Raw genomic sequence first — 27,436 nt, 5'->3', positions numbered from 1 at the left:
ACATAATGGAATAACCACTGGAAAGTTATGGAACGAACACAAACATCTCTCCATGAATGAGGCAGTGTGTGGACGCAATAAAAGCTTCCTTGTAAATACTCTCAACATGGAAATGAACTGGATGGAGTCCTATCGTTTATTACAGAGGAGAGAAGATATCATTGAGGATTTTAGTGGTCATGGGACAACTAAAGAAGAAAATAAGTTTGAAAGGAGTCTTCCATTGTACTCTGCAGAATCCTATAGAAGCAGTTTTTGTTTAACTGAAGGAAAGGCCCTGAGTGTGTCTCTCTGAGTAAATATTTGAGGTTATGGATTAACTAGTGTCCTCCAGGCTTGATGGCGGAAGAGTAGACAACTGTGATTCACCGGGTAAAATCAGTAAGTCTTTGGGAAGGCTGCGGTCATTTTCGCCCCGATTCTCCTTTTCTAAATCCTTAATAATGATTGAATGTAGCTAAAAGTTAAGAGAAGTAATAAAATCAGCAAAGAAAATAATGTGAGGAGAGTTAGTAAGAGAATCCTCACTGTATTTAAAAGGATATGGTTATGTAGTATATTGTGCTTTGAGAATACAACAGCGCATGACAGTCAGTTGACCTCCAGTGTCTATTGGGTGGGGTTAAAAACTAATATAAATATGCAGCTATGCACCATACTTCATATGCTGCTGTAAACACGAGCAGTTACAAATCTTGGAATGAGTTTTATTATGTCTTAATAAAAAAAATTAAAGGTGTGAGAACATAACATTTACTCATAACAAATTGTTAATTCTTGGTGGTTATTTCCTTAGGTGTATGACATATTTTGCAATGTGGAGGCTAATTTCCCTTTTGGCGTTTTCATCTGCCTTCATAGCATCTAATGAGCATAAAACATCAGGTATCATCTTTATTGTATTACTTTTATCTAATAAATGCTGCATCTTATAAGTCATTGCATATTTAATAGGTTTAGTATTAACAGCATAAGTCCCAGGATCCAGTGTCTTTGTATATAAATATTGAATAGATTACTCAAAAACTGCTGTTGGGAACAGTTTCTACTGACATAATAGAGTTAAGAGTGTTGCTGCGACCCTCTCGTGTGAAAGGAGTGCAGCACAATAATTATATTTATATCTCATTGCATTTATATCTCAGAGCCGTGATGGCGCAGTGGGTTAAACCTGCTGACCTAAAGGTTGAGTTGTTGACCTGAAGGTTGCCGGTTCGAATCCGTGAAACGGGGTGAGCTCCTGTCTGTCAGCTCTAACTTGCAGGGACATGAGAGAAGCCTCCCAACAGGATGAAAACATATCCAGGGGTCAACTGGGAAACATCTATTTATTTTTATTTATTTACAGTATATTTATATTCTGTCCTCACCCCGAAAGATACTCAGGGAGGATCACAATGCACATATACATGGCAAACATTCAATGCCATTAGACATACGACATATATAGACAGACACAGAGGCAATTTAACATTTCCAGCTTCTGGCTCAATTCTGGCCACAAGGGGAGCTGTCGCTTCACTGTCCACTTGTGACACCGAGTCCTTGATGGTGTATTTCCTTATTCTTTCGCATGCTGCTGGAAGGTTTTATGGTGTTGTAAATTAGTTAAATTAGTCTCCCCTCATAAAGCGGTACCTAAATTTCCTACTCGACAGATGCAACTGTCTTTCGGGCTGCATAGGTCAACAGCGAGCTAGACTGTTAAATGGTCAGGAGCTCACTCTAACCCAGGCTGGCTTCGAACTCATGACCTCTCAGTCAGTAGGGATTTATTGCAGCTGGCTACTAACCAGCTGTGCCACAGCCTGGTCTATTTAGATGGCCAATTCTCTTACACCAGAAGCAACTTGCAGTATATTCTCAAGTCGCTTCTGACATGATTTAAAAAATCTCATTGCAAAATAATATTGTTTGTGATGAGGCAAAATCCTGCTTTCATAAACACTTTGACATTTCAAATACCAACGGAACCAATAGCTAAAGTCTAGATGAGTTTTATCCATTCCAGAGTTTAGTGAGTCCAGGCATTTAGTGCTTTAAAACCTGTCCCCTGATCCTAGTAGCTTCATTTGTACCTCATCTGAAAAAGATCTTTGCGGGTGGCCATGAATAGCCAATAAGGATTTTCCCCTTTCCCAAAAGTCTTTTACAGCAGCCAAGAGGCAAACCAAGTGCTAAAGGTCCAGAAGCGAGCCAATACGTTCTTGGAAGAAGTAAAGCCAGGTTCATTGGAGCGGGAATGCATTGAGGAACACTGCAATTTTGAGGAAGCCCGTGAGATATTTGAAAGTCAGGAAGTAACTGTAAGTTATTGTGGGAGATTGGGGGGAAAGGGTCAAATATCATCCCAGTATGTCCCCTGCATATAGTAACTGGTCAAACATCTACTTGTTGCCTGTGGTTGAAAGAGGGGAGGACACCCTGCTGTGGATGGCACCCCCCATCTCTTAGATTCAGATGTCAATGGCAACGTATCTGTTGGTCTATGTAACCCTGGAGCCCCCGCTGAGCTGCTGAACTTACTGACTGAAAGATCGGAGGTTCAAATCGGAGGAGCGGGGTGAGCTCCCACTGTTAGCCCCAGCTTCTGCCAACCTAGCAGTTTGAAAACATACAAGTGTGAGTAGATCAATAGGTACCACTCCGGCGGGAAGGTAACAGCACTCCATGTAGTCATGCCAGCCACATGACCTTGGAGGTGTCTACGGACAACGCCAGCTCTTGGTCTTAGAAATGGAGGTGAACACCTCCCCTCAAGAGTCAGACACAACTAGACTTAATGTCAAGGGGAAACCTTTACCTTTACTATGTTACCTTGGTATTGAAAGTTTCACAAACCACATAAAATGATGCGGTGGGACAGATTCGGCCCATGGGTTTTGTGTTTGCCACGTGTGTCCGAGATGGAGTGGGGACAATTCTAACATATTTTCAAAAGTGGTGAAATTATCCCACTCCAGCCCAGATTATGGATTTTATGTGAGCAAAGTCTTTTCTGGGTGCAGTTTTACATGGTCTCCTGCAGGAACAATATGATCCCATTATCCCTGATGGCTGCTTACCCTGATAGATAGGAAAACAGATTTTTGTTTGTCTGCTGTAGAGTTTTTAATGCTTCTTTTTGGTATATTTTAAATAATTGTTCATTCTTTTCGTATGTGTTTACCAATGGTGTATTTATTCAAATATGTTTTAGTTAATTTAGTTTAGTTAATATATGTAATAATAAAAACTTAAACCTACAATCTTGCCATTTTGGGAAAAAGCATTATGGGAAAAAGTAGACTGTTAGGAATTGTGAGAGTTGAAGTTCAAATCACCTGGAGAGCCGAAGTTTGCCCATGCCTGGTCTAATAGCATCTGTACTCTGAAATGGATTCTCAGGTCTGAGTAGACCCAGATCTGGGTCACATGGTCTTAAGTCCCTCCAACCACATAGAGTTAAGGTAAAATAGCATACCACACATATATACAATACAGTAAGCAATCTGAATATTATATATAACAAATAGCTAGTGTAGGAGGCTTGTAGAAGGTTGTGATTTCTAACATGCTAGGTTGAGTAGAAATATTAATGCATCAACTATATTTATCTTATATTTGCTTAGGACATCTTCACTATCTTAGGAGTGTGCACTAGAGCCCTTTAGCAGAGAAGGCCTTCCACAAAGTACAGCTCCCATTATTAAATGTGTAAAGCCATGGCATTTAAAGTGGCATGAAAATGCTATAACTTTTAAAGATAATTTTGAAATTGAAATAATTTTTGCCTTCTGTACCCAAAAGTAGTATGGCACATTGTGGGAAGAGTCTTATTTTCAATTTTAACTAAGATTGTGTTTCTTCACAGCTAAGTTTTTGGACAAAATATTTTGGTAAGTAAATTTATGTTCTGTCATTTTTGAAATGCAGACACTTCTGTTACTTCTCTCTTCTTGCAGCAAGCAGATGTTGTGCTTACAGGGAAAAATTAACAGATGGTTTATATGATCTGTATTACTCAGCGTAGGTAGGCAGAAGATGTGCAAGCTACCAAGGTCTTCACACTCTTACTTTTTTAGCCATAGCAGCAACAAAATGATTCCCCTCTGCTACAATTCCCACAATCCATAGCACCATTAAGTAGCATCAAACTGCATTAATTCTGCAGTGTAGATGCACCCTATGATTCCTGTAAATTTGATTCAGGGTTGCGTTCCAAAGTTCTTCATTATCTCAAGCAAGTCTCGGTTTCAAAGCTATTACGGTAGAGTCTCACTTATCCAACACTCGCTTATCCAACATTCTGGATTATCCAACGCATTTTTGTAGTCAATGTTTCCAATACATCATGATATTTTGGTGCTAAATTCATAAATACAGTAAATACTACGTAGCATTACTGCGTTTTGAACTACTTTTTCTGTCAAATTTGTTGGTGAACATGATGTTTTGGTGCTTAATTTGTAAAATCATAACCTAATTTGATGTTTAATAGGTTTTTCCTTAATGCCTCCTTATTATCCAACATATTCGCTTATCCAACATTCTGCCGGCCCGTTTATGTTAGATAAGTGAGACTCTACTGTATTTCTTTTAACTGCATGAAGGCGTTTATGCATTCAGACCAACAGAAGATTAGTCCTATGTATATTCAAAAAGAGTAACACAAGGAGAAGAAAATGCAAAATTCAAACTTTACTCTTGTGCAGCAGAGTTCATGGAAAAAACAGCAATTTCAACACAAACTTCCTAGTAATAATACAGTCACAGTTCCTCTGGAGTATCAAACTCATATATAATCCTTGCATTTAATTTGTGCAATGCTTTCCATCAGAAAATATGTCTTCTCCCAATCTTCATATCTTGTTCATGGAGATGTGCATGGAAGACAAACTTGCCAGCGTCAAATAGGCTACAAGCCAGGAGCTTACACTGAGTAAGCTCAGGGACAAACATTCAGTAAGCCCAAAAACATACAATAAAAAATGTTTCCAAAAATTATATTTGTTCCCCTCCAAAAAAAACCTCAAAAACTAAGAGTACAAAGAGAATATGTAGTTAATTTTTCACTTACACATATGGCAAATGATCTTGGCTAACTTGCAAATATTTTTTCAGATGGAGACATGTGTGAGTCCGCCCCATGTTCCAACGGAGTCTGCCAGGATGGCATTGGCCGATACGACTGCATTTGTAACGAAGGCTGGGAGGGGCAGCTGTGCCAAAATGGTAACGCTGCTCTCAATTATTGTGGTGCCATGGGGTGAGAGTTTTTAATGTTGCTTCATGATCCGATGGAGAATACTTCAAGCTAAACACTTTGCTCCATTTGTTTAAAGCTCTAGGAAAACCCAGCCATTGGAGAATATAGTCCATTTCCATCATAGAAGACTATGGGGATACAGGAGCGATAGCCTGTCCCTTGGAGATGGATTGGAGAGTGAGGAAACACCATACTGTTCATGCCAATTATAATTAACATCACACTGGCTCCAATCCAGCACTAGGAGCATATTCATCTACTCTCAGGCCTGATTCACACTGCCCTATATCCCGGGATCTGATCCCAGACTATCTGATTTGAACTGTATTATGTGGAACCCCGGTGGTGCAGCAGGTTAAACTGCTGAGCTGCTGAACTTGCTGACCAAAAGGTTAGTGGTTCGAATCCAGGGAGCGGGGTGAGCTTCCGCTGTTAGCCCCAGCTTCTGCCAACCTAGCAGTTCAAAAAAATGCATCAGCAGGTACTGCTCTGGCGGGAAGGTAATGGGACTCCATGCTTTCATGCTGGCCTCATGACCTTGGTGATGTCTACGGACAACGCCGGCTTTTCGGCTTAGAAATGGAGATGAGCACCAACCCTCAGAGTCGGACACGACTGGACTTGATGTTGGGGAAACCTTTATCTTTACCTACCAATATTCATACTCCATGCTTTCTAACAAATATGAATTAATATGGTAGAACAATGCTTGAAAGGAACTAGGACTGTCAGGGGAAAACCTTTATCTTTACCTTTACCTATATCTGATCTAAAATGCACTGACAAACTATATTTGAAGAAGTATATGACCTATTATTCCATCTTGCATCCAATGAAGGGAACCGAGTCATTTATGCAATGCATTTTTTCAGACCAGATGTGTTTGAGATTTCAGATTTTTCCCCCCCAGGTTTTTCATATATACACATAATGAATATATACACAGATGAAACTCAAGCTTAATATAAAATTAATGTAAACCAGGAAACTAAAATCTTACTGTCTCAGCCGGCCATGTGGACAATTTTGTATTTCTGAATTTGGAATAAGGGATGCTCAACAAGTAATATGCCATGATAGACCTAAGGGGCAAATAGAGAAGTATAGCAAGCCTTCAGATGCATCCTTTTCTGCACAGCTTTAAAGAAGACGTATGTTATTGAGGAACCCCCGATGGCGCAGCAGATTAAACCGCTGAGCTGCTGAACTTGCTGACCGAAAAGTTGGTGGTTCGAATCTGGGGAGCGGAGTGAGCTCCCACTGTTAGCCCTAGCTTCTGCCAACCTAGCAGTTCGAAAACATGCAAATGTGAGTAGATCAATACGGGAAGGTAACAGCACTCCATGCAGTCATGCTGGCCACATGACCTTGGAGGTGTCTACGGACAACGCCGACTCTTCAGCTTAGAAATGGAGATGAGCACCAACCTCCAGAGTCGGATACGACTGGACTTGATGTTGGGAAAACTTTTACCTTTACCTTTTATGTTATTAATGGATTGCTGGGGGGATATTATGTTGCCCTTTTTCATTCTATGTGCTATTTCTTTTGCTGCCCAGAGGTCATGTATGACAACTGTTCCATTGACAATGGTGGATGTGAACATTTTTGTAATGAGGTCCAAGGCAGCAATGGGAAATACCGTTACTGTAGCTGTGCTTCAGGATACCGACTGTCTGGAAATCATACCTCTTGCGAACCTGATGGTAAGAAAACAGGGCCAAATGCTGAGCAGAATCTCGACTTTTATATGAGGTTTTTCACAAAGGAAGCGTCAACATTATACTATAATACAGTTATCATGTTGTTCTTTGCCTAAGGCAAGCCTGTAGGCTTAGAGAGTGTGACTTGCCCATGGTCACTCGGTCGGCCTCCATGGCCTCCAAGGTCAAACCCAATGGTCTCAGAAGTCCTGGTATAACACTCAAACCACTCTACCACATTGGCTCCCTATAATATGGCTACTTCTTTCAGATGTGTCCTTCTTTGTGTTGTCGAAGGCTTTCATGGCTGGAATCACAGGGTTGTTGTGAGTTTTTCGGGCTTTATGGCCATGTTCCAGAAGCATCCTCTCCTGGCGTTTCGCCCACATCTATGGCAGGCATCCTCAGAGGTTGTGAGGTATATTGGAAAAACTAAGCAAGGAAGGTTTATATATCTGTGGAAGGTCCAGGGTAGCAGACCTTGTCTGTTGGAGGCCAGTGTGAATGTTGTAATTCATCACCTTGATTAGCATTAATGGCCTTGCCAGCTTCATGTCCTGCCTTCTTCCTGCCTGGGGGAATCCTTTGTTCAGAGGTGTTAGTTGCCCCTGATTGACTCATGTCTGGAATTCCTCTGTTTTCAGAGTGTTGTTCCTTATTTACTGTTCTGATTTTAGAGTTTTTTTATTATTAACAATTATTGTTGTTGTTGTTGCTGTTGTTATTATTTTTATAAAATAGTTTTGAATAATTTCATTAAAATTATGTAATGTTTATTCATATATTTAGAGAAAATTTATTTATTTGATGTAAACTGAAGAACATGGGGCTGCGGTGGCACAGCGGGTTAAACCGCTAAGCTGCAGAACTTGCTAACTGGAAGGGATGGGCTTCCATTGTTAGCCCCAGCTTCTGCCAATCTAGCAGTTCAAAAACATAAAAATGTGAGTAGATCAATAGGCACCGCTTTGGCGGTAAGGTAACGGCGCTCCATGCAGTCATGCTGGCTACATAACCAAAGCTGGCTCTTGAGCTTTGAGATGGAGATGAGCACCATCCCCCAGAGTTGGATACAACTAGACTTAATGTTAAGGGGAAACCTTTACTTTTAAACTGAAGAGCAGCTTAGTCTTTGGACCTATGAAGTACAATGTGGACTAGGACTCTGAGAGACCAGGGTTCAAATTCTCAGCCGTGGAAACTCACTGAGTGACCTTGGGCAAGGCTAAGAGGAAGTCAGCGGCAACCCCCCCCCCCCCCCAAATAAATCTCACCAAAAAAAACTTATGGTAGGTCAAGAGTTGACTTAGAGACACATAACAACAATAGCAAAAGTCATGGAAATAGAAAAGGCCTTGCTATATGAAAACTCATTGTCTTTTTTCCCCTTCCAGTGGAGTTTCCTTGTGGAAGAGTTGTCGAAAAGAAATCGAAAATTGCTAAAGTAATTGGAGGCAAAGCTGGAAGAAAAGGAGATAGCCCTTGGCAGGTAAAGACTGATGACACACTCAGCCAAATTGAAAAATAACTTCCACTGAAATGATTTCCCTTTTGCCAAAGTGTTAGCAGAAAATTTGCTTCTATTTCAGATTTTCACAGCTAAATAATATGCTTAAATATTCTATGCAGAAGGCAAGATTGTCCACTTACAGATGAATACTTAAAGTTCACCTTTAGTTTCACATACTGCAGTGCATGCCAGTTATCCCCACTGATGAAGGAAGTCTGTATTTTTGAACATGTTTTCAGTGGTGTAATACAAGTTCTGAGCACAAAGACCCAGGATTATTTTATAAGCGTGGATGATGATGTCGTCTGTGATCCTACTGGACTCCCCTGTTCCTTTCTGGATTTAGTTCCAATTCACAAGTAGCTAAAGGGAAAACTGAGCCCAGCAATAGTGTTCTAAAATAAGTTGTTCTTATTGTAATTTAAAGGGAGCCGCAGTGGCGCAATGGGTTAAACCCTTGTGCCGGTTGAACTGCTGACCTGAAGATTGGCAGTTTGAATCCGCAAGATGGGGTGAGCTCCCGTCTGTCAGCCCCAGCTTCCCACGCAGGGACATGAGAGACAACTGCCTGTATTTTTTAACTCTGCTTGGAGATGTCACTTCAACGACTGTATTACTGAGTATAGTTACTGTCTCTTAAGTTCCATGCTAATATAATGTAAAAATCATCTACCTGCCTCTTCACACTAGAGCATGGATCCACTTTAAATCCAATTTCTGCCTCCTGCAGAATTCTGGGGTTTGTATTTGGTGAGGTGCAGGACCTGTCTGGCTGAGCTGTTTAAAGCCCCATCCCTAAAGTGAATTTAAAGTGGATCCAAGCTCTAGTGTGATGAGGTCCCTGCAGATCTTGCTGCCGGCTGCAAAGCCATCTCAGAATTAGGATTTGCCCCTGGATTCTGCATCCATAGATTCAGTCCTCAATGGCATCCAAATATTCCAAAAGAATATTCTAAAAACAAAGGTTGATTTTTCCATTTTATATAAGGGACATCATTGCACTGTGTTATTGTGTATATAATGGTATTTGATTTTGGTATCTATAGGGAGTCATGGAACAAAATCCCAGCAGATGCCAAGATACTAACATACAGTGGAGTTTTTAGTGCAGTTCCATGTTTTTCAAGTGCTTCTGCTCCATATTAATATCAATCACTTTAACAATGGGTTTGGGAATCTGTAACCCATCAGTTTCCCTCTATTTGAACCTACGTGGGCAGTAGGAATATGGTGAAAACAGCCGTTCATCAATACAGTAGAGTCTCACTTATCCAACATTTGCTTATCCCATGTTCTGAATTATCCAATGCAGTCTGCCTCCTGTCGGGATCCACAGCTGTTTCTCTAGACAGCAAGAACTGAATTTTTTATGGATTTAACTTCCAACAATATTGTTACTGTAAGTTCATTTTATGCAATTCTATCTTTTTTGTAGTTAATTTGTTAGTCATCAATGTTTTTGTAATTAATGTTTTCAATAAATTGCATGTTTTGATGCTAAATTCGTAAATACAGTAATTTTCCTTTATCCCTCCTTATCCAACATTTTCACTTATCCAACGTTCTCCCGGCCCGTTTATGTTGGATAAGTGAGACTCTACTGTATCTGGCAGGTCAAATTTTACTTAAGTTAACACAACAGCATATTGATTATTGTAAGAAGCAAAATACAACATCAACCAAACGCTTATACAGACTTCTTTTGGAATGAGCAGACCTTGACTGAAATATAAATCAAAGCTGAGACATTGATCATTCAGTTCAAAGATCTTGAACATTCTGGCCAATATTGGATACATATTGTTCATTTTGCAGAAAGAGCTTTCAGAGCATTAAAATAATGCAATTTCTTCCACCATCTAGAGCTCCTGTGGCCTTACTGTGGGAAGTATAGTTCCCAGAATATTCTTTCCAATACCCCTCTTTGAAATACAGTGTCATCTGATGCTGAGCAGCAACTAAGTCCGTATCAGATGCTGGTTGTGCCAGAAGAACAACACTGAACTTGCATTGTGAATGATGTGTAAATAAAGTCTGAAACTGTCTTCCTCTCTTCTTTTACATTTTAGGTTATGCTGAGTGACAGTACAGGCAAATTTAAGTGTGGTGGTGTTCTCATCAACCCTGCCTGGGTTCTGACCGCTGCTCATTGTGTGGTGAGAGAACAGAGAATCAGACTGAAATTTGGTAAGAAAATCAACATGACTGCATTCCTTCTTTATACTTTGCCCCTCAGCGAGTGCAAGGCAGGGATTCTGTTGGCATGCTGACTATCCAATGGTCCTTTATATTTTAGTATCTCTGAGCTGGGATGCAATGAAAACATCACGAGTAAAGATCTGTCATGAATTAATTTAAGTATGAGCACTTTTGCTAGAATATTTTCTTTCACTGTATAGAATGCAAATACTGCAATAATATTGAGAGACTTTCCTTGTGGAGACAGTTTTGTTCTGATATTGTTCCACAATATGAGGAACTGTATTAAGGGGTCGTGGTATTAGGAAGATTGAGAACCACTGCTGTAAATTGTTATTTCCAATATTTAACCTCCAAGCTTTGCCTAAGACAGGCCTGCACAACCTGCGGCCCTCCAGATATTCGAGCCTCCAACTCCCAGAAGCTTTAGCCAGATGTTCCAATGGCCAGAAATTCTGGGAGTTGAAGTCCAAAACACATGGAGGGCTGCAGTTTGTGCAGGCTTGGCCTAAGGATTCTCTTAAATTTTTTGAGAGAAGTGGGTTTGGCTTAGATAACAGGAGTCAATACCTTTTCGCTGTTTTTTTCTTGCCCTCACAGGTAAATATCATCGTCTGAAAACAGATGAAAGTGAGCGGATCATTGATGTTGACAAGCGATTGATGCATGAAAATTATTCTGTGGACACCTCTGACAATGACATTGCCATGTTGCACTTAGCGCACCCTGTCATTGTCAGCAAGTACATCGTGCCCATTTGCCTGCCTTCCAAGAACCTGGCAGAACAGGAGTTGATGAAAGAAGGGGCACAAACCGTGGTGACGGGATGGGGTAGCCGGAGTACAGACACCAGCAAGAATTACTCCCATGTTCTTCATTATATCGAGATCCCTTTGGCATCACGGAACGACTGTGTGAATGCTATGTCAAATACTGTCTCTGAGAACATGCTCTGTGCAGGAATACCGGGAGATATACGGGATTCTTGCCATGCAGACAGCGGTGGGCCCATGGTCACAAAGTTCAGGGATACCTGGTTCTTAATTGGACTAGTGAGTTGGGGAGAGGGCTGTGGGAATCCTGAAAACTTTGGAATCTACACTAAAGTCAGCTCCTATCTTGACTGGATCAACCAGAAAATAAAAACATAAGATTTCTCCATTGGACATTAAGGAACAAAAAGAAGGGATGCTTTTACCAATCAACAAAACAGATACGGAGTGTCGAATAAATATAGAATATACAAAATGAGCATGTGCTGTGTGTTCTGTTTTTTTTAAACCCGTTTCCCCACCTTGTACACAAAGGTACCTTGAAAGAAGACTACAAACCATGAAGGAAAATGTATCTGCTTCCTTCTTCCTCCTGATCCTTGAATTAAGTAAACTTTGATCTGTGCCACCAAAACATTTCTTATGATAAGCAAGAGTTTATACTGAGAACTAGGAAGTAACTAACTGTAAGCAGTGTTGCTGAACAAGTTCATGAAGGAGTGGTTGTTCATAAAAAGTGTTATAAAGTCACCCATCACAGGTAATGTAATGAGCAAGAGAAAAAATATTTATGAATGTAATATGTAATAGGTTGCTGTGAGTATTCAAGGCTGTATGGACATCTTCCAGAACCATTCGCTCACATCTATGGCAGGCATCCTCAGAGGTTGTTGGAAACAAGGCAAGTGGAGTTTATATATTTATTTATTTACAGTATTTATATTCCGCCCTTCTCACCCTGAAGGGGACTGACATTATATACATATAGGGCAAACATTCAATGCCCATACACACATAGAACTGAGACAGAGACAGACGCAGAGGCAATTTAACCTTCTCCTGAGGGGATGTTCGATTCTGGTCACGGGGGGAGCAGCTGCTTCATCATCCACTGTGATGGCACTTTCTCATTCCAATGTCGTAAATTAGTTAAATTTGCCTCCCCACTTTATAAGTGGTACCTTATTTCCTACTTGATAGATGCAACTATCTTTCAGGTTGCTAGGTCAGCAACGAGCAGGGGCTATTTTTAATTTTTTTTAATTGACGGGTGCTCACCCCGCCACGGACTGGCTTCGAACTCAGGACCTCATGGTCAGAGTGATTTATCGCAGCAGGTTGCTCACCAGCCTGCACCACAGCCCGGTCCCTGTGGATATCTTTGGAATATCCAGGGTGGGAGAGAAAAAAGAACAGCAACCCAAAAAAAGAACTCTTGTCTGTCGGAGGCAAGTGTGAATGTTGCAATTGGCCACCTTGATTAACACTGAATAGACCTGCAGCTTCAAAGCCAGCTTCAGGCCAGTAATTAACGCCTCCTAACAAAGGATTCTCCCAGGCAGGAAGCAGCCAACATTCACACTTGCCTCCAACAAACAAGAGTTCTTTCTTTGGGTTGCTGTTCTTTCTTTCTCTCACCCTGGACATTCCACAGACATATAAACCTCACTTGCCTAGTTTCCAACAGACCTCACAAACTCTGAGGGTGCCTGCCATAGATGTGGGTGAAACGTCAGGAGATAATGCTTCTGGAACATGGCCATACAACCTGGAAAACTCATAGCAACCCAGTGATTCCGGCCATGAAAGCCTTCAACAACACATAATATTTAATGATTTCTAAATATATTATAAGTTCTGTTCTCTACTGCACCTTTGGTACGAAAGAAATGTGAGCATGAGAAGAAGGAGAGGAGGAGCGGAAGGAGGAGGAGGAGTAGCAGTAGTCAAAAGTATATCAGCAACTTTGGCCATGGAGAACAAAACAACTTTTGTTTCCTGGAATACAATATTTTTTCTTGAATGTAGAATCTGGTGTTAAAGTCCCCAGTGTCTTCAGGGATTGTCAGCTGTGTAAGTGACAAAGAACATATAAAACCAGGCATTTCAACAAATTATCCCACAAATGTATGACTAGTATATAACAGTGGTTCTCAACCTATGGTGTATGGACCACCAATGGTCTCCAAGAACTAAAATATGGTCCGCAGCCATATTCAAAATCACTCTTTTTTAAATCAAAAATTAATCCTGGATCACCATTATTTACCGTAAGCAGGCTGTCATTTTAGGAGTACAATTAATGCCAATTGCCTTCTGTATTAAACAGCACATTATCTCCCATTTCTGAAATCTTATTTATGTAATACTACACCGTTGCAATGAGAGCGACTGGTCTTGCGAAATCCTCTTACAGTGCCGAGACAATGGGTCTGTCGGGAGGGGAGAGAACAAGCCCTATGAGGAGCGGCTTAAAGAGCTGGGCATGTTTAGCCTGCAGAAGAGAAGGCTGAGAGGGGACATGATAGCCATGTACAAATACGTGAAGGGAAGTCATAGGGAGGAGGGAGCAAACTTGTTTTCTGCTGCCCTGCAGACTAGGACGTGGAACAATGGCTTCAAACTACAGGAAAGGAGATTCCACCTGAACATCAGGAAGAACTTCCTCACTGTGAGAGCTGTTCGACAGTGGAACTCTCTCCCCCGGGCCGTGGTGGAGGCTCCTTCTTTGGAGGCTTTTAAGCAGAGGCTGGATGGCCATCTGTCGGGGGTGCTTTGAATGCGATTTCCTGCTTCTTAGCAGGGGGTTGGACTGGATGGCCCATGAGGTCTCTTCCAACTCTACTATTCTATGATTCTATGATTCTAGAGGTTGACTACCCACGAAAGGCGTGACAACAAGCCTCCTGGCTGCTGCTTCTCCTCCTCCTCTGTTCCATGTGGTGCCTGGAAATGGTGGCGCCTTGGTGTCTTTGTTTTTAGACCTGTTCCTGGTGTTATTTGGGGTGCTGATTCAGAAAATTGCATAGGACAGACCACATCAGCTCTAGATGATTAAATATGGTTTTCTGTGGGAGAGCAGATGGCGACTACTGGAAGGCATATGTTCAGTATCAGAAAGTGATGTGGTCTATCCAATGCAATTTTCTGAATCAGCACTCTAAATAACCACACTGAATCTAAAGTTGACCAAAAACTGATTTGTAACACTTTTGGTACTAATGTTGGAGAGTGGTCCCTGGTCAAAGTGGTCCCTGATCAAAAAAAGGAACCACTGGTATATAAGAAGTGTGCCACAGTTAGCATAATGGCATTAAAGGATTTGTTTCACTCTTAAATGAAACATGTTTTTCTATGACTGGGGCATTTACTGTCTTGTCTTTCCCGTGGCCTCTTTGTCAATATTTGTGGTGGATTAATCATCAACAAATGAATTCCCATTGCTTTCTTTGGTGTTCATCTGAACAGCACTTTGTCCTTCCTAATCAGGTAAGAGAACGCAGTATTTTGAACCTGCAACGTATGGAGAGCCATTTCCTTTAGGTAAAGCTAAATACTTGGAAGTCTTTCTGTTGCACATTTTCTTCTTTTAAATCCCCGTGCCGCTTCACATGTGATGAGGTTTCAGCTGTTGAATGCCCTTAGATAGACTGTAAATGTAAGAACTACAGGTGTTACTTGATCAGTGGTATTTGCTTCAATCATAAATTCTGACAAAGAAAATGGACAGTTTAATCCGAGTTGATGCTTTCTTCCACAGAATACAAATAGGTGAGTCAAAGAAATAGCCTCCTCTTTTCTCAGAGCATCTAGCACAGAAACATCTTTTCCCTGTGTTGTCGAAGGCTTTCATGGCTGGAATCAATGAGTTTTCTGGACTGTATGGCCATGTTCCAGAAGCATTCTTTCCTGACGTTTTGCCTGCATCTATGGCAGCATTTATATATCTGTGGAAGGTCCAGGATTTTTCCCTATTTGAGTTTAGACAGGTTATTCTAATAATTGGCCTTAGGATACAGATTCTATCAACCTTAGCATTTATACACACACACAGACACACACACACACACACACACACATATATATATATAGAGAGAGAGAGCTATATGAATACAAGGGCATCTAAGTGGCTTAGATTCGAAGACATTTAAATGTAGCAATAGTTGTAAAACATACATAATTTTCTATTCCTTTTTATTTTAATCAAAGGTTACCCTCCGCTCCTCTCCATCTTACCCCTTAAGGGATACACACACCCCTTCTATACAAATAGCGTCTTTCTTCTATGTTTGGGCCATAACTAATTGTTTTTGCTCCCCACTTTCTAGGTTATTTTCTTCAAACTAAAATATTCTGCTTATTTTGGCTGTACAATGGCTAGCACTTCTTTGGGCGCAATATTGCTATTATTTGCCTGTTCCTTCTACAGCAATCTACACTGTTCATTATCAGGTAAGCACCTCTTAGCCACAAAATGTAAATGACACCTAAGGTAGACCCATTGAAGGTTGCCAGTTCAAGTCCGGATTGGGGTGAGCTCCCACCATCAGCCTAGCAGTTCGAAAGCAGCAATGTAAGTAGATAAATAGGTACCGTTTTGACTGGAAGGTAAAAGGCGTTCTGAAAAACATGCTGGCAAAAATGCAACAAGAAAAGGAGTCCATGGACGACAGGCTCCTCAGCATGGAAAATGAAACAACAGCACCTTCCCATGGCCAAGTCGAGCACAGCTGGATGCCGGAGGTGAAAAGAGAGAAGCCTTGCCTCTGTTCATGTACTGTCTGTCTTTGTCAATTGTATAACGGTATTGAATATTTGCCATAATGTATTTGTAGTTCGCTCTGATTCCTCTCGGAGAGATAGAGCAGAATATATTTTTTCATGTCAGGAACTACTTAAGAAATTGCAAATCACTTCTGATGTGAGATAATTGGCCATCTGCAAAGATGTTGCCCAGGGGACACCCAGATATTTTGATGCCTTTACCATCCTTGTGGGAGGCTTCTCTCATGTCCCTGCATGGAGCTGGAGCTGATAGAAGGAGCTCATCCGTGCTCTCACTGGTTGTATTTGAACAGGCAACCTTCAAGTCAGCAATCCAGCCCAATAACAACAATAACAACAACAACAACTATTATTATTATTATTATTATTATTATTATTATTATTATTATTATTATTACCTATTTATTGGCTTCAAAATGAATTGAACTCTAGTTGGGACTAACCAACAGGATCCCAGCCTTTTAATGAAATGGAACAATATTTAATATTCAGAACTGAAGCCTAACATCAGCAATGTTTGAATTTTAGCATAGGATACATTATAGCCTAAATCAATACTGTGGCTTTAGTTTTACCCAGATAATTATTTCTCTGAGATAAGAGCTGTGTTGGAATTACAATCAAGTGAGTGAAATTAATAATTCGTATACTGTTAGGCAGCCATTTGTTAGTGTGCCATCTGCCTAGAGGTGAACAGATGTACAACATAGTCTTATGTGTATTTAGTTAAAAGTCAATCCTATTCTGTTCCACGGGGCTTACTCCCATGTTGATTTCCTCTGTTTCTCCTCCTTGGCCTGTGTTGAGAAAGCCGGATCAGGTATTATCTTGTTCTGTGTGTATAGTTTTTAGGAGAAAATCTGACGCAACTCAGTTCCTGAGGATTCACAAACGTGCCAATCAGTTCTTAGAGGAGATTCGCACAGGAAACCTGGAAAGAGAATGCATTGAAGAAAAGTGTTCATTTGAGGAGGCCAAGGAGATTTTTAAATCACAGGAAAAAACGGTGAGAAGGTGTACTCAAGGCTACTTCAGACAGAGCGAAAAACATAAGAGTGTGTCTGTCTAAATATGTAATGTATACTGTAAATTGCAAGATCAAGTAGGTGAAAAAATGTCAGTTGCCCCATTCAGGTAATTTATAACAGGTCACAATTCAGCAATAAATCAACTCTACATTAAAATCAACAGGTAAAATGATTGAATATGTATGTAAAAGTAAGCAGAGAGTTCCACTGCTGAACAGCTCTCACAGTTAGGAACTTCTTCCTAGTGTTCATTACTTACTGTTTACAGCTGTTGATGCATTATTTTCTGCCAGTTAGAATCACAGAATAATAGAGTTGGGAGAACCTACATGGGCCATCTAGTCCAACCCCCACCATGCAGGAAAAAGCACAAAGTATCCCTCACAGATGGCCACCCAGCCTCTGTTTCCAAGTTTCCAAGGAAGGAGTTTTCATCACACTCCGAGGCAGAGAGTTCCACTACTGAACAGCTTGCATAGTCAGAAAGTTCTTCTTAATGTTCAGGTGGAATCTCCTTTCCTTTACTGTTCTCCTAAGTATAGTAGTCAAATCTTTCTGCCAGCTTTCAGATATCTTATAATATGGTGGGAAATGTATTGGCCTCAAGATCAGAGCTTTCCAAATTGTGTGTCGTGACACTGTGGTTTTCAACCTGGGGTCCCCAGATGTTTTTAGCCTACAACTCCCAGAAATCCCAGCCAGTTTACCAGCTGTTAGGATTTCTGGGCGTTGAAGGCCAAAAACATCTGGGGACCCCAGGTTGAAAACCACTGCTAGCGTGTCGCAAAAACTTAAATGCACGTTATTATTTTACAAATCACATATTTTTAAAATATAAATGTAAGATTTACATGAGGTGTGTTGTGTCCCCATACATTTCGTTATTACAGTGTATGCAATTGTCCTTATCTCTTTTAAGGAGTTGATTTAACCTCTGCTTTGCTAGTAAAACCGAATTACTGTGTTGCGAAATGATGTATGTCTAAAAAGGGTATCACTAATGTGAAATATTTGGAAAGCTCTGCTCTAAATGTTATAGAGTAGGCTGCTTTCAATATTAGCCAGAACAGCCAATGGTGAGGGACCATAAGATCTGCAGTTCCATTACCAATCAAATTATAAAAAAGTATAATTATTTTTCAGATGGAGTTCTGGTTTGATTACAAAGGTAGGAATGTATTTTGTCCCCTTTTCTTCTTACTATGAAAACAACAGATTGCTAATTTGAAACAAGGGATTTGGGGTTCCATTGGTCCTCTCTATCTCAATTTGCTACCATGGATAGTAGCCATTCTCAAATAGGTTCCTTTGGGTGATTTTGGACTTTAGCTAACAGAAAATACCAGCCAGTTTGGCCAGTTTCTAGACCAGTGATTGAAACCACTTTGTGTACAACATATTTTGGCAGGCTGTTTGTTTTAAATTTAAATTTAAATTGTTTTAGATTTTAATCTTGTACATACTTAATTGGGGGAGGGGTAAATTCCATTAAATTTAAGCAAAAAAAAGGATTTTAGGAAATAAAAAAGGCAAAGGTTTCCCCTTGACATTAAATATAGTTGAGTCCGACTCTGAGGGTTGGTGCTCATCTCAATTTCTAAGCTGAAGAGCCGGCGTTGTCTGTAGACGCCTCCAAGGTCATGTGGCCAGCATGACTGCCGTTACTTTCCAATCGGAGCGGTATCTGTTGATCTACTCACATTTGCATATTTTTAAACTGCTAGGTTGGCAGAAGCTGGGGCTAACAGCAGAAGCTCACCCCGCTCCCCGGATTCAAACCGCCAACCTTTTGGTCAGCAAGTTCAGCAGTTAAGCGGTTTAACCCACTTCGCCACCAGGGGCTAGAAATTGAAAAAAATATATGCTAATACACTGTAGTTTTACTAGAGTGATCCATGTTGGATATTTTGTGTCCTTTTTATGTCCCTATTTCAATACATTTTTTTTACTGATAGTATTTTGCCGTTAGTTGTAATGCTGTAAAATATAGTGATTATGGCAAGAGCACTCCAATGCTTACACATCTGTCTGTAATAAGAAGTGAATGACCAGGATCCAATAATGTGCTTCTGTTAGAATAGGCAGCTTCTTTCTATATCAGAATCAGAAACCTTCTAAAGATAGTTTATAAATGACACAAAAGGATAAAAAAGCAAGCAGAAAATTCAGATTATTCTGGTAGAAATAATATGAAAATATATCAATGTTTCATCAGAAATGCATTCTCTTTTTTTGCAAAATAATATCCCTTAATTAGCGATAGCCATAAAAAGCATTTTTGTTAGCCCATTTAACATGTACCATATCAATATATCTTCAAAGCTAAAATTCAGTGTTGTTTTATTTTTGACTCTTATAATATGTGTGCTCTCTGATAGACACTGTTGTTTTCACCCAATTACTATGATGTTTCAAATCATGTGGTTTTGTCCGTATGAGCTTGAGAAGCATGTGCTGTTGTTTTCATTGCTCTTGTTTGTAGTCACTGATTTTGCGAGTTATCTTACGGCAGTTTGACAAGTCTGGGTTTGCTCAAAATGCCTTCCTGATGAACTACTAAAGTTTCTCATGCATTTGATCTCCATAAGTTAAAATCAACTAGAAGGCAGTTAATAGCAACAGCAAACAGTTTAAAGATGGTAGGATGAAAAGTATTCTTGGGGACACAGTTATACAGTGTGAGCAAATCTTTCTGTCTTGGGGTGCTGTGGGAGTGCACCAAGGCAGTGTACATATAGAAGGACCCAAATGGCCACAGCTTTAGTCAAAGAGATAAGAGGAGCACATCTCTAACTGAGCTTGCTTGAAGGTGTAATGTACATGTAATTTACTTTGGAAGTTTACATTGTATCAAAATAAGTGTAATTCCAACCCATGTAATACCAGGTATTTTCACTAATTATTTTTTATAAATAAATGCAATTAATTATTTAAAAATGACCTTGATTATATTATCACAAACTTTCCAAAACAGATTTAACTCCTTGTAAAGAGAACACATGTAAGAACGGTGGAGTCTGCAAAGTGAAACACTACCTTCATTCCTGCACTTGTCCCCCAAGATTTGGAGGGAGTCACTGTGAAATAGGTAAGTAGTGAGATGGTATTAAAGAACCTGTTCAGTACCCAGGTCCCCTGGCACCATGCATGTTGTAGCAATGCTATGTTTTATATATGACAAAAACAACCAAAAGTATTGGTCCATGGGTTCAGGAACATATCCCCATGAATACTGGTGTTGTATCATGCTGCTAAACCTAGTAGAGTGGTCAGAGCTGTGATTTGTATTTCTGTGACTGACAACTTGCAGTGGTCTTTGTGGGAGGACCTGTGAGGAAATGCTTGAATGATGACCCAAGTAAAATGTATCCTTTTAATACAGAGAAAGTTCATTGTTGGTACAAGAATGGTGGCTGCTGGCAATACTGCCAAGATACTGAACAGTCGCTTCGTGTAATCTGCTCCTGTGCCTTGGGATACACCCTAAATGAAGATGGGAAGGGGTGCACGCCAGCAGGTAATGGATAACACTTGTTGACTGTGAGGGGTAGGGTTTGGCACTCAGGCTGGGGGGGAGGCAGTAGGACCAAATAGGCCTAAATTTCCTCCATATTTTTTGAATAGTGCTTTTCATTGTTGGGCTTTAATATCTTTATCTCATTTATCATTCAGCCCCACTACTCACGCTTGGTAAGCAAGGACAGCTTGCCCAGTAGGCTTGTGCATAGATTCGGACTAGTCGTTTCTCTTCAGCCAATTCAGTTTCTTTGACTCTGCCAGATGGCCATTATGGCAAGGAACCAGCTGTCACGTTTTCCCATCTGTAATGGGACCACGTGGAAGCAGGACCGGCCCGAGGAAATTCGAAGGGATACGCAACTTTTTTTTTGCGCCCCCTCCCCTGCGCCGCAGGAGGTGTGGCCAGGACTGGCCCCGCCCCCCACGCCCTAAGCCCGCCTCCAACGCCGGGCGGCCACGCCTCCCGCGGCACGGGCGGCATGGGAGGCGGGGCCAGGGTGCGCGGCGCGGGAGGCGGGGCCAAACGTGGCCCCGCCTCCTGCGGGGCGCGCCCTGGCGCAGCCAAGCTGCGGCAGGAGTTCTTCCAGGCCGCAGCCTGAAAGAACTCCTGCTGCAGTGGGCGCGCGCCGTGGGAGGTATGGCTGGTCCTGCCTCCCGCGGGGTGCGCCCTGGCGTAGCCAAGCTGCAGCAGGATTTCTTCCAGGCCGCAGCCTGAAAGGACTCCCGCTGCAGCGGGCGCGCACCATGGGAGGCGTGGCCGGTCCCGCCAGAGCTGGCCACGCCTCCACGTCACATGGCCCCGCCTCCGCCAGGTGTGGCCCCGCCTCCCAGGGGTTCAATAGCGCCCCTGGGAAGGTGGCGCCCAACGCGGGGGCGTGGCCAGCGTGCCGTGTTGGGCCGGGCCTGCGTGGAAGCCAATCACGGTTCCTCCCCCCCCCCCCCCATTTGGCAACACACAGCGTGCGAAGAGGCTGCCGCATACTGCTCAAACGGGGTTTCCCTGTGAGCTCTGCCTGTTGGGCCAATCTGAATAGAAGAATTCCGTGATGTGTCTTACACAAGCTGTCTATTTAATGGGGCGACCCCCTCCATCGCTCTCATTTCTGTTCTGGCTCCAGTCCGATTGCCTAGCTGATCACTCTCTGCTTTATTTTTTGGCTTGGCCTGGCTGGCTGGCTACTTCAGTCCTCCTCAGTTCACAACAGTTAGGTGAGGAGAGGCATAGCCCTGGCATCTACACTGCCATATAATCCTGTTTCTGAATCCAGATTATATGCTTTGAGCTGGCCACCAGCCAAGCACTCTGCCCCCAATCCTCAGCTGTCCTGGGGGTCTCCTCCTTCTCATTCCTTCTTTGGGGGACTGATTGGCTCTTTGTAGGGTGGGGTCACCTGCCAACCACTCCGCCCCTGACCTGAAGTCATCCTTCTTTTGCCCCTTGTCCCCTAGACCCTCTATTGCCCTTTTTGGGGGCTGCCGCCACTGCCTCACCTTTCTGAAGCTGATGACCTGCTCTGAACCGCTAAGACTTAAAATAATATGCTCCAAAAGCATGAGTTTTTCCCCCAAACATGGCTAGATTTCCCATAATACTTTTTGAAAATGTTTTTTTCCCCAGTGGATCATACAGGAATGTTTTTCTAATAAGAGGACAATGCTATGCTTGCTGCTGCTGGCCTCTTCCAGTATATTTGGTGAGAACAAGAAATGCAAAAGCTTTGGAAGAAGTTGCTTCCTGTTGTTTTTTATTATTATTAGTAAAGAAGAAAGGGTATTAGTGGGGCTCCTGGCAAAGTTGCAGGGTAGGGCCAGCGGTGAGGTACATTTTTTTAAGGCGACCTTATTCCTTAAAAGAAAATAAATTCCTAAAAATCAGGGGATGACCCAAACATTATGAAACTTGGTGGGCTAACAGTGGTAGATGTGTCCTCCAAGTGTGGTCATTTTATCCCAATAGCCCTAAAATGAGGGGAAGGGAAGCCTGTGAAGTTCCCCCTCATTGCCGTCAACAGGCCGATCGAGCCGTATTTTCGGCTATGGACCGAAAACGGCTATCTGGCTACTCACCTGTTTTTGGGAGGTGCATGAAAATGGATATGGGGGTCTACCAGAATCTGGCAAGCAGAAACGAATTAAGTTTCATCCAAAATGCACAAGCCTATTGCTCTGGGTCATTCCAAAAGGATTCCTAATTCAGAAGGCTTTGAAACTTTTCCCCAGTACCAATAATAACTCAGCTATTCATGCCGAGATCCCAGGATTTTTCAATTATCCAGGATATGGTGTCATTTGGCACCCCCTGATGTGAGCTATCCTTGTTATACAAAGTATTTCAGGGTAGCTTGATCTTGAAAGGGCAAACTAGACTCATTTGTGTTTACAAAAGACCTGATCCTGCTGGAAAAGACTGTCAGAACTGGATTGTTGATGTGAATCTAAGCATTTTTGGACACTCCTTGGAGGTGAGCTATAGGGATAAACACCTACACGTAAAAATGTATCCCTACGTGCCTGATCAATGATCTACCCACTACACTGTACCAGCTATGACCAGTATTAGCTAAGACAGATATTAATATGTTTTCCATAGTTCCATAACTGTTAGGATCTCCTAGCCCAACCTTTTCCATTCCCACGGCTGCCATTAACATGGTTGATCTGGAAACAGCTGACAGTCTCACTCCCTCGCAGAAGCAGCATTCCTGTCACAATTCCTCCTTGTACTATTGTACCAGTAGTAGTGTTGTCTCTTTTTAAATAGTCAAGAATACTGTATAGGTGAGTTCATAAGGATTTTTATTTTAACTTTTCAAACCATCTGCCTCAATGATTCAGTGGGCTGATAGGGGGAAGAACATCTTTTGAAACATTAAAACAGATTGATGTTGTTTTTTAATCAGAAATAGATTGCTTAGGTGTTTCCTCCCACGTTTCATGTTTTAAAGTTTTATCTTCTCATGTTTTCCCACCAAAATGTCACATAATAATAGAGTTGGAAGAGACCACAAGGTCCATTCTGTTCAACTCTCTGCCACACATAGGGTCACTCCCTTCAGTTGTCTGAACAGGCTTACACTGAGTGGATTGTCTAATTTCTACCCTTGAAGACCATTTTCCCTGTGGGCTGATGAAAAAATCGACACGTTCTCTTGAGGATGGATCAACAGAACACGGTCCAATTAATATTTGGGATACTATTGGGTTGAATGAAACAATGGCTGAGGAAAACCTTGGCAGTAAGAATCAAACCTCAGCTCAGGCCTTCTCAGTGAATTTTAACCAGACAACTGTACAAGGAAGGACAGAGGAAGAAGATGTGGAAGAGATATGGGGAAACTTCACAGAAGGAGATGTCCAAAGCTGGCTAAACTTCAACTCCACAGACACTGAAGATACTCCCAGAGTAGTTGGAGGCAGTTTCTGTCGCCCAGGAGATTGTCCTTGGCAGGTATATACTATCTTGAAAGTTTTGACAAAGTTGTCTCACTTCATATTCTAGGTAACAGGCAACATAACCTGTTAAAGATTGGAGATGGCAATAATTCCCCTTTTGCCATTAGCTATGGAGGAGCAGGCATGGAGCCTCTGGAGAGCCAGATTCTGATGCTCCCCAAACTGGATTAGTTGCATTAGCTTGAGGCTAATAACCCAGTTGGTACAAGTAGTGACTTAATAAATACACCCCAAAGGCCCTGTGCGGATGTAAATTTGATTTTAAGAAAACCATGTCATTCTAATGGGGAGAACTAGAGCTTCAGAGCAAACTCTGTCCTGTTCTGGTATTAGCCAGTTTTAATGTTACATGTGTGTAGGTAAAAACATAGTTACCTTTAAAATCAGAGGACATGATAATAAATGTATGTGGGATTTCAAACTTTTAATTATATGACATTCAGGCCAGCATTTTTCATAGCTGGCATTAGTGAACATCCAGATCCAGCCATCCATGGCTTGAAAATATTTTTAAAATATCAAAAAGCAAACCCTGATTTTGACGTTTTATATAAGGCAGTGGTTCTCAACCTGTGGGCCGCGGCTCAGAAGTGGGCCACAGAACAAAACTCTGGTCCGCAAATCTCCTTCCTCTTAATTTATTTAATCTCCTCTCCTTTCCACAGACCTGACCATTGCATTGGATAGACCACATCAGCTCTAGATTATTAAATGTTTTCTGTGGGCAAGCAGATGGCGACTACTGGAATATGTTCTGAATCAGAAACTAGAGCTGATGTGGTCTATCCAATGCAATTTTCTGAATCAGCACCCCAAATAACCAAACCTAATCTAAAGTTGACCAAAAACTGATTCGTAACCTTTTTGGTACTGTTGGAGAGTGGTCCCTGGTCAAAGTGGTCCCTGGTCAAAAAAAGGTTGGGAACCACTGATAAGAGGGGACCCATTTTACTGCACCATTATACGTAATTTTGGTATCCAAACCATGGTTCAGGCTGGAATGGAGCAAGGATCGTGTTTTAATTCGTTGAAATCAACTCTCAGCTTGCAGTTTATGTTTGTTAGAAGTCAGCATTACATCTAACCAGGACCAGAAGTGCTTTAAAATGGCCAAGCTATCAACAGGTGATAACATTTACAGTTCAAAAATGTGTCTCTGATTATTTAAAAAATGTAATGGGAAAGAGAAGTTCAGGGTCATCTGTTATTTGGTTTACAACTGCTCTCTTGTTTACAACTGTTCTGAACTGAAACCTTGTTTACACAATGCAGGTACAGTAATCTCTTTAACTGTATTATTAGGGTTGAGCTATGTTGTATTTACCTTTGAACAGCATCTACGTAGATGAATGAATAACGTTCACCAAGGTCTTTTTTGTTTAATTTTGTCCTTGTTAAAAGGTTAAGCACCTTATTAGAACAAGTTAAGGAAATCTTGTTTTAAATAATTTTGTAACATTGAAAGTAATTGTTGATGTAGTACTATCTTTCACACATGTGAAGATAAACAATAACTGGAACAGTGCTGGAACTGCCTTATTTCCATTCTGTAAACAGATACTACCACCACTGTCTAAAGATAGTGTTGCGCCACATAATTGTGTGTTTATTTAGAATCTTCTTCCTTGCCACTACTGCTTCAGTCCTCTACCTAGTTCTTGCAATAAACTGAGTGAATATTTGGTGATCCGTTTTCCTTTTAGGTACTCATCCAAAATAAAAGAGGATACGGTTTTTGTGGAGGCAGCTTAATCAGCAGCCAGTGGGTGCTCACTGCAGCACACTGCCTTGATCTTGTTAATCCACATCAAGTTACTGTAGGTGAGTGTTACAGAGCTATACACCAAAGGATTATAGGTTTGATTCTTTTAAGAGTATGTTTTACCTTTTTGGAATGCAATTCAAAGAAATGCAGTGGACTCTTTCATTCTGAAGATATTTGCCCCTCTATTCAATTAAATTAATAGCTAGTTTTTAGGATCCTAGATGTGTGTCTGAACATAAAATAATGTGGCCCTAGGCATTGAATAAACTGTCATCCCAAGTGAAGTCTGGAAGTCTAGCAAGTTTGTTATCAGACAGAAATTCTGCTCTTCTTAGACTGCCTAACTTTATGTCCTTTAGGATTTATCTAATATTGTAAAAATATTTGAGCCTCTTTCTTCTTCTGAGGATATTCTTAGTATGAGAATTAATGTAGTGTGACATTGCTTCAATTACAATGGCTCAATGCTATGGAATCTTGGGAGCTGTAGTCTGATGAGACACCAGTACTTTTGTGGTGTCAAACTGCCTTGATTGCACAGTGTAGCTGCTCCCTTAACCTAGCCTCTATAGGTTTCTTTCACCAAGAACACATAGCTGCAAGATCTGGCTATTTTTTTTCCAAAAACACTCTGGTTCCTTCATTTATCACCTAATATGTGTGCTGTCGGCCTGACCATGAGGATTTCAAAACTTAGACACTTTGGATTGGCTTGATAAATGTTCTTCGCAGCAATAGTTATTCTTTTATCTCGTAGAACAATAGTTTCTTTTTCATATTAGCTGTAAAAAGAGATCAAATTATTTCATATTTTTAATTGCCTTTCAGGAGACTTTGACAAATATCAAAGAGAACAGGATGAACAAAAAGTGAAAGTGCGGCAATTCTGGAAGCATCCTCAGTATGATTCAACTAACTATAACAATGACATTGCATTGATCCGCCTGACCAGTGATGTTGTTTTCACCCAGCACGTCTTCCCCATCTGCCTCCCCAGCTCTAATCTGGCTAGTTTGCTGATTGAAGAACAAAGTCAGGGGATGGTTAGTGGATGGGGTGCTACTCATGCAAAGGGAAAGTTAACTCGCTTCCTCATGAAAGTCAAGCTGCCTCTCGTGAGCATGGACACTTGCAGGCAATCAACAGAGAAGCCCATTACTGACAACATGTTCTGTGCTGGCTATGCCGAAGAAGGCCGGGATGCTTGCGAAGGAGACAGCGGAGGACCTTTTGCTGCAGCTTATCGCAATACTTGGTATCTCCTGGGGATTGTCAGCTGGGGAGAGGGCTGTGCTGAAGTGGGAAAATATGGTGTCTACACCAGGGTATCCAACTACATTCCGTGGATAAAAGAAGTTATTGAAAGTGAGACTGATTCTACGGGATTTTTACGGTCTGTGAAATGAAAGCTGATTTGTATAAAATAATTGTATTTCCACATTTCTTTAATTAT

At 41.3% G+C, this 27,436-nt stretch overlaps 2 protein-coding genes across 4 annotated transcripts; both read left to right on the top strand.

The window, feature by feature from the left end:
- Positions 1-296: 296 nt before the first annotated feature.
- On the top strand, positions 297-11,911 carry LOC100567125 (vitamin K-dependent protein C). 2 transcript variants are annotated; one of them, XM_003218385.4, is made up of 9 exons: positions 297-381; positions 797-885; positions 2,146-2,306; positions 3,854-3,878; positions 5,104-5,214; positions 6,808-6,954; positions 8,346-8,440; positions 10,531-10,648; positions 11,261-11,911. In XM_003218385.4, the coding sequence occupies exons 2-9, from the start codon at positions 801-803 to the stop codon at positions 11,809-11,811; spliced, it is 1,293 nt and encodes a 430-aa protein (XP_003218433.3). In that variant the 5' UTR covers positions 297-381; positions 797-800; the 3' UTR covers positions 11,812-11,911. The 2 variants fall into 2 exon arrangements, with proteins under 2 accessions (XP_003218433.3, XP_062832474.1); XM_062976404.1 differs by having other exon boundaries at positions 354-372.
- Positions 11,912-14,883: 2,972 nt separating this feature from the next.
- LOC100561626 (coagulation factor VII) lies at positions 14,884-27,423 on the top strand. Of its 2 annotated transcripts, none has more exons than XM_062976402.1 (9): positions 14,884-14,922; positions 15,762-15,885; positions 17,064-17,224; positions 18,390-18,414; positions 20,221-20,334; positions 20,629-20,763; positions 23,873-24,213; positions 25,922-26,039; positions 26,812-27,423. In XM_062976402.1, exons 2-9 carry the CDS (start codon positions 15,807-15,809, stop codon positions 27,387-27,389), a joined length of 1,551 nt encoding a protein of 516 aa, XP_062832472.1. In that variant the 5' UTR covers positions 14,884-14,922; positions 15,762-15,806; the 3' UTR covers positions 27,390-27,423. The 2 variants fall into 2 exon arrangements, with proteins under 2 accessions (XP_062832472.1, XP_062832473.1); XM_062976403.1 differs by having other exon boundaries at positions 14,913-14,976.
- Positions 27,424-27,436: the final 13 nt, after the last annotated feature.

Source organism: Anolis carolinensis, chromosome 3 (assembly GCF_035594765.1).
Source record: "Anolis carolinensis isolate JA03-04 chromosome 3, rAnoCar3.1.pri, whole genome shotgun sequence".
Lineage (NCBI taxonomy): Eukaryota > Metazoa > Chordata > Lepidosauria > Squamata > Dactyloidae > Anolis > Anolis carolinensis.
This window is presented reverse-complemented; position numbering and strand designations above follow the sequence as displayed.

What these genes read in the sequence shown, in the direction of transcription:
- LOC100561626 (XM_062976402.1), top strand. Translation starts at nt 15,807, where the DNA reads ATGGCTAGCACTTCTTTGGGCGCAATATTGCTATTATTTGCCTGTTCC. An exon ending in TTAAATCACAGGAAAAAACG is followed by an intron (nt 17,225 to 18,389) that starts GTGAGAAGGTGT and finishes ATTATTTTTCAG; the next exon opens with ATGGAGTTCTGGTTTGATTA. An exon ending in CAGGAGATTGTCCTTGGCAG is followed by an intron (nt 24,214 to 25,921) that starts GTATATACTATC and finishes TTTTCCTTTTAG; the next exon opens with GTACTCATCCAAAATAAAAG.
- LOC100567125 (XM_003218385.4), top strand. Translation starts at nt 801, where the DNA reads ATGACATATTTTGCAATGTGGAGGCTAATTTCCCTTTTGGCGTTTTCA. An exon ending in TTTTTGGACAAAATATTTTG is followed by an intron (nt 3,879 to 5,103) that starts GTAAGTAAATTT and finishes ATATTTTTTCAG; the next exon opens with ATGGAGACATGTGTGAGTCC. An exon ending in GGGGCAGCTGTGCCAAAATG is followed by an intron (nt 5,215 to 6,807) that starts GTAACGCTGCTC and finishes TTTGCTGCCCAG; the next exon opens with AGGTCATGTATGACAACTGT.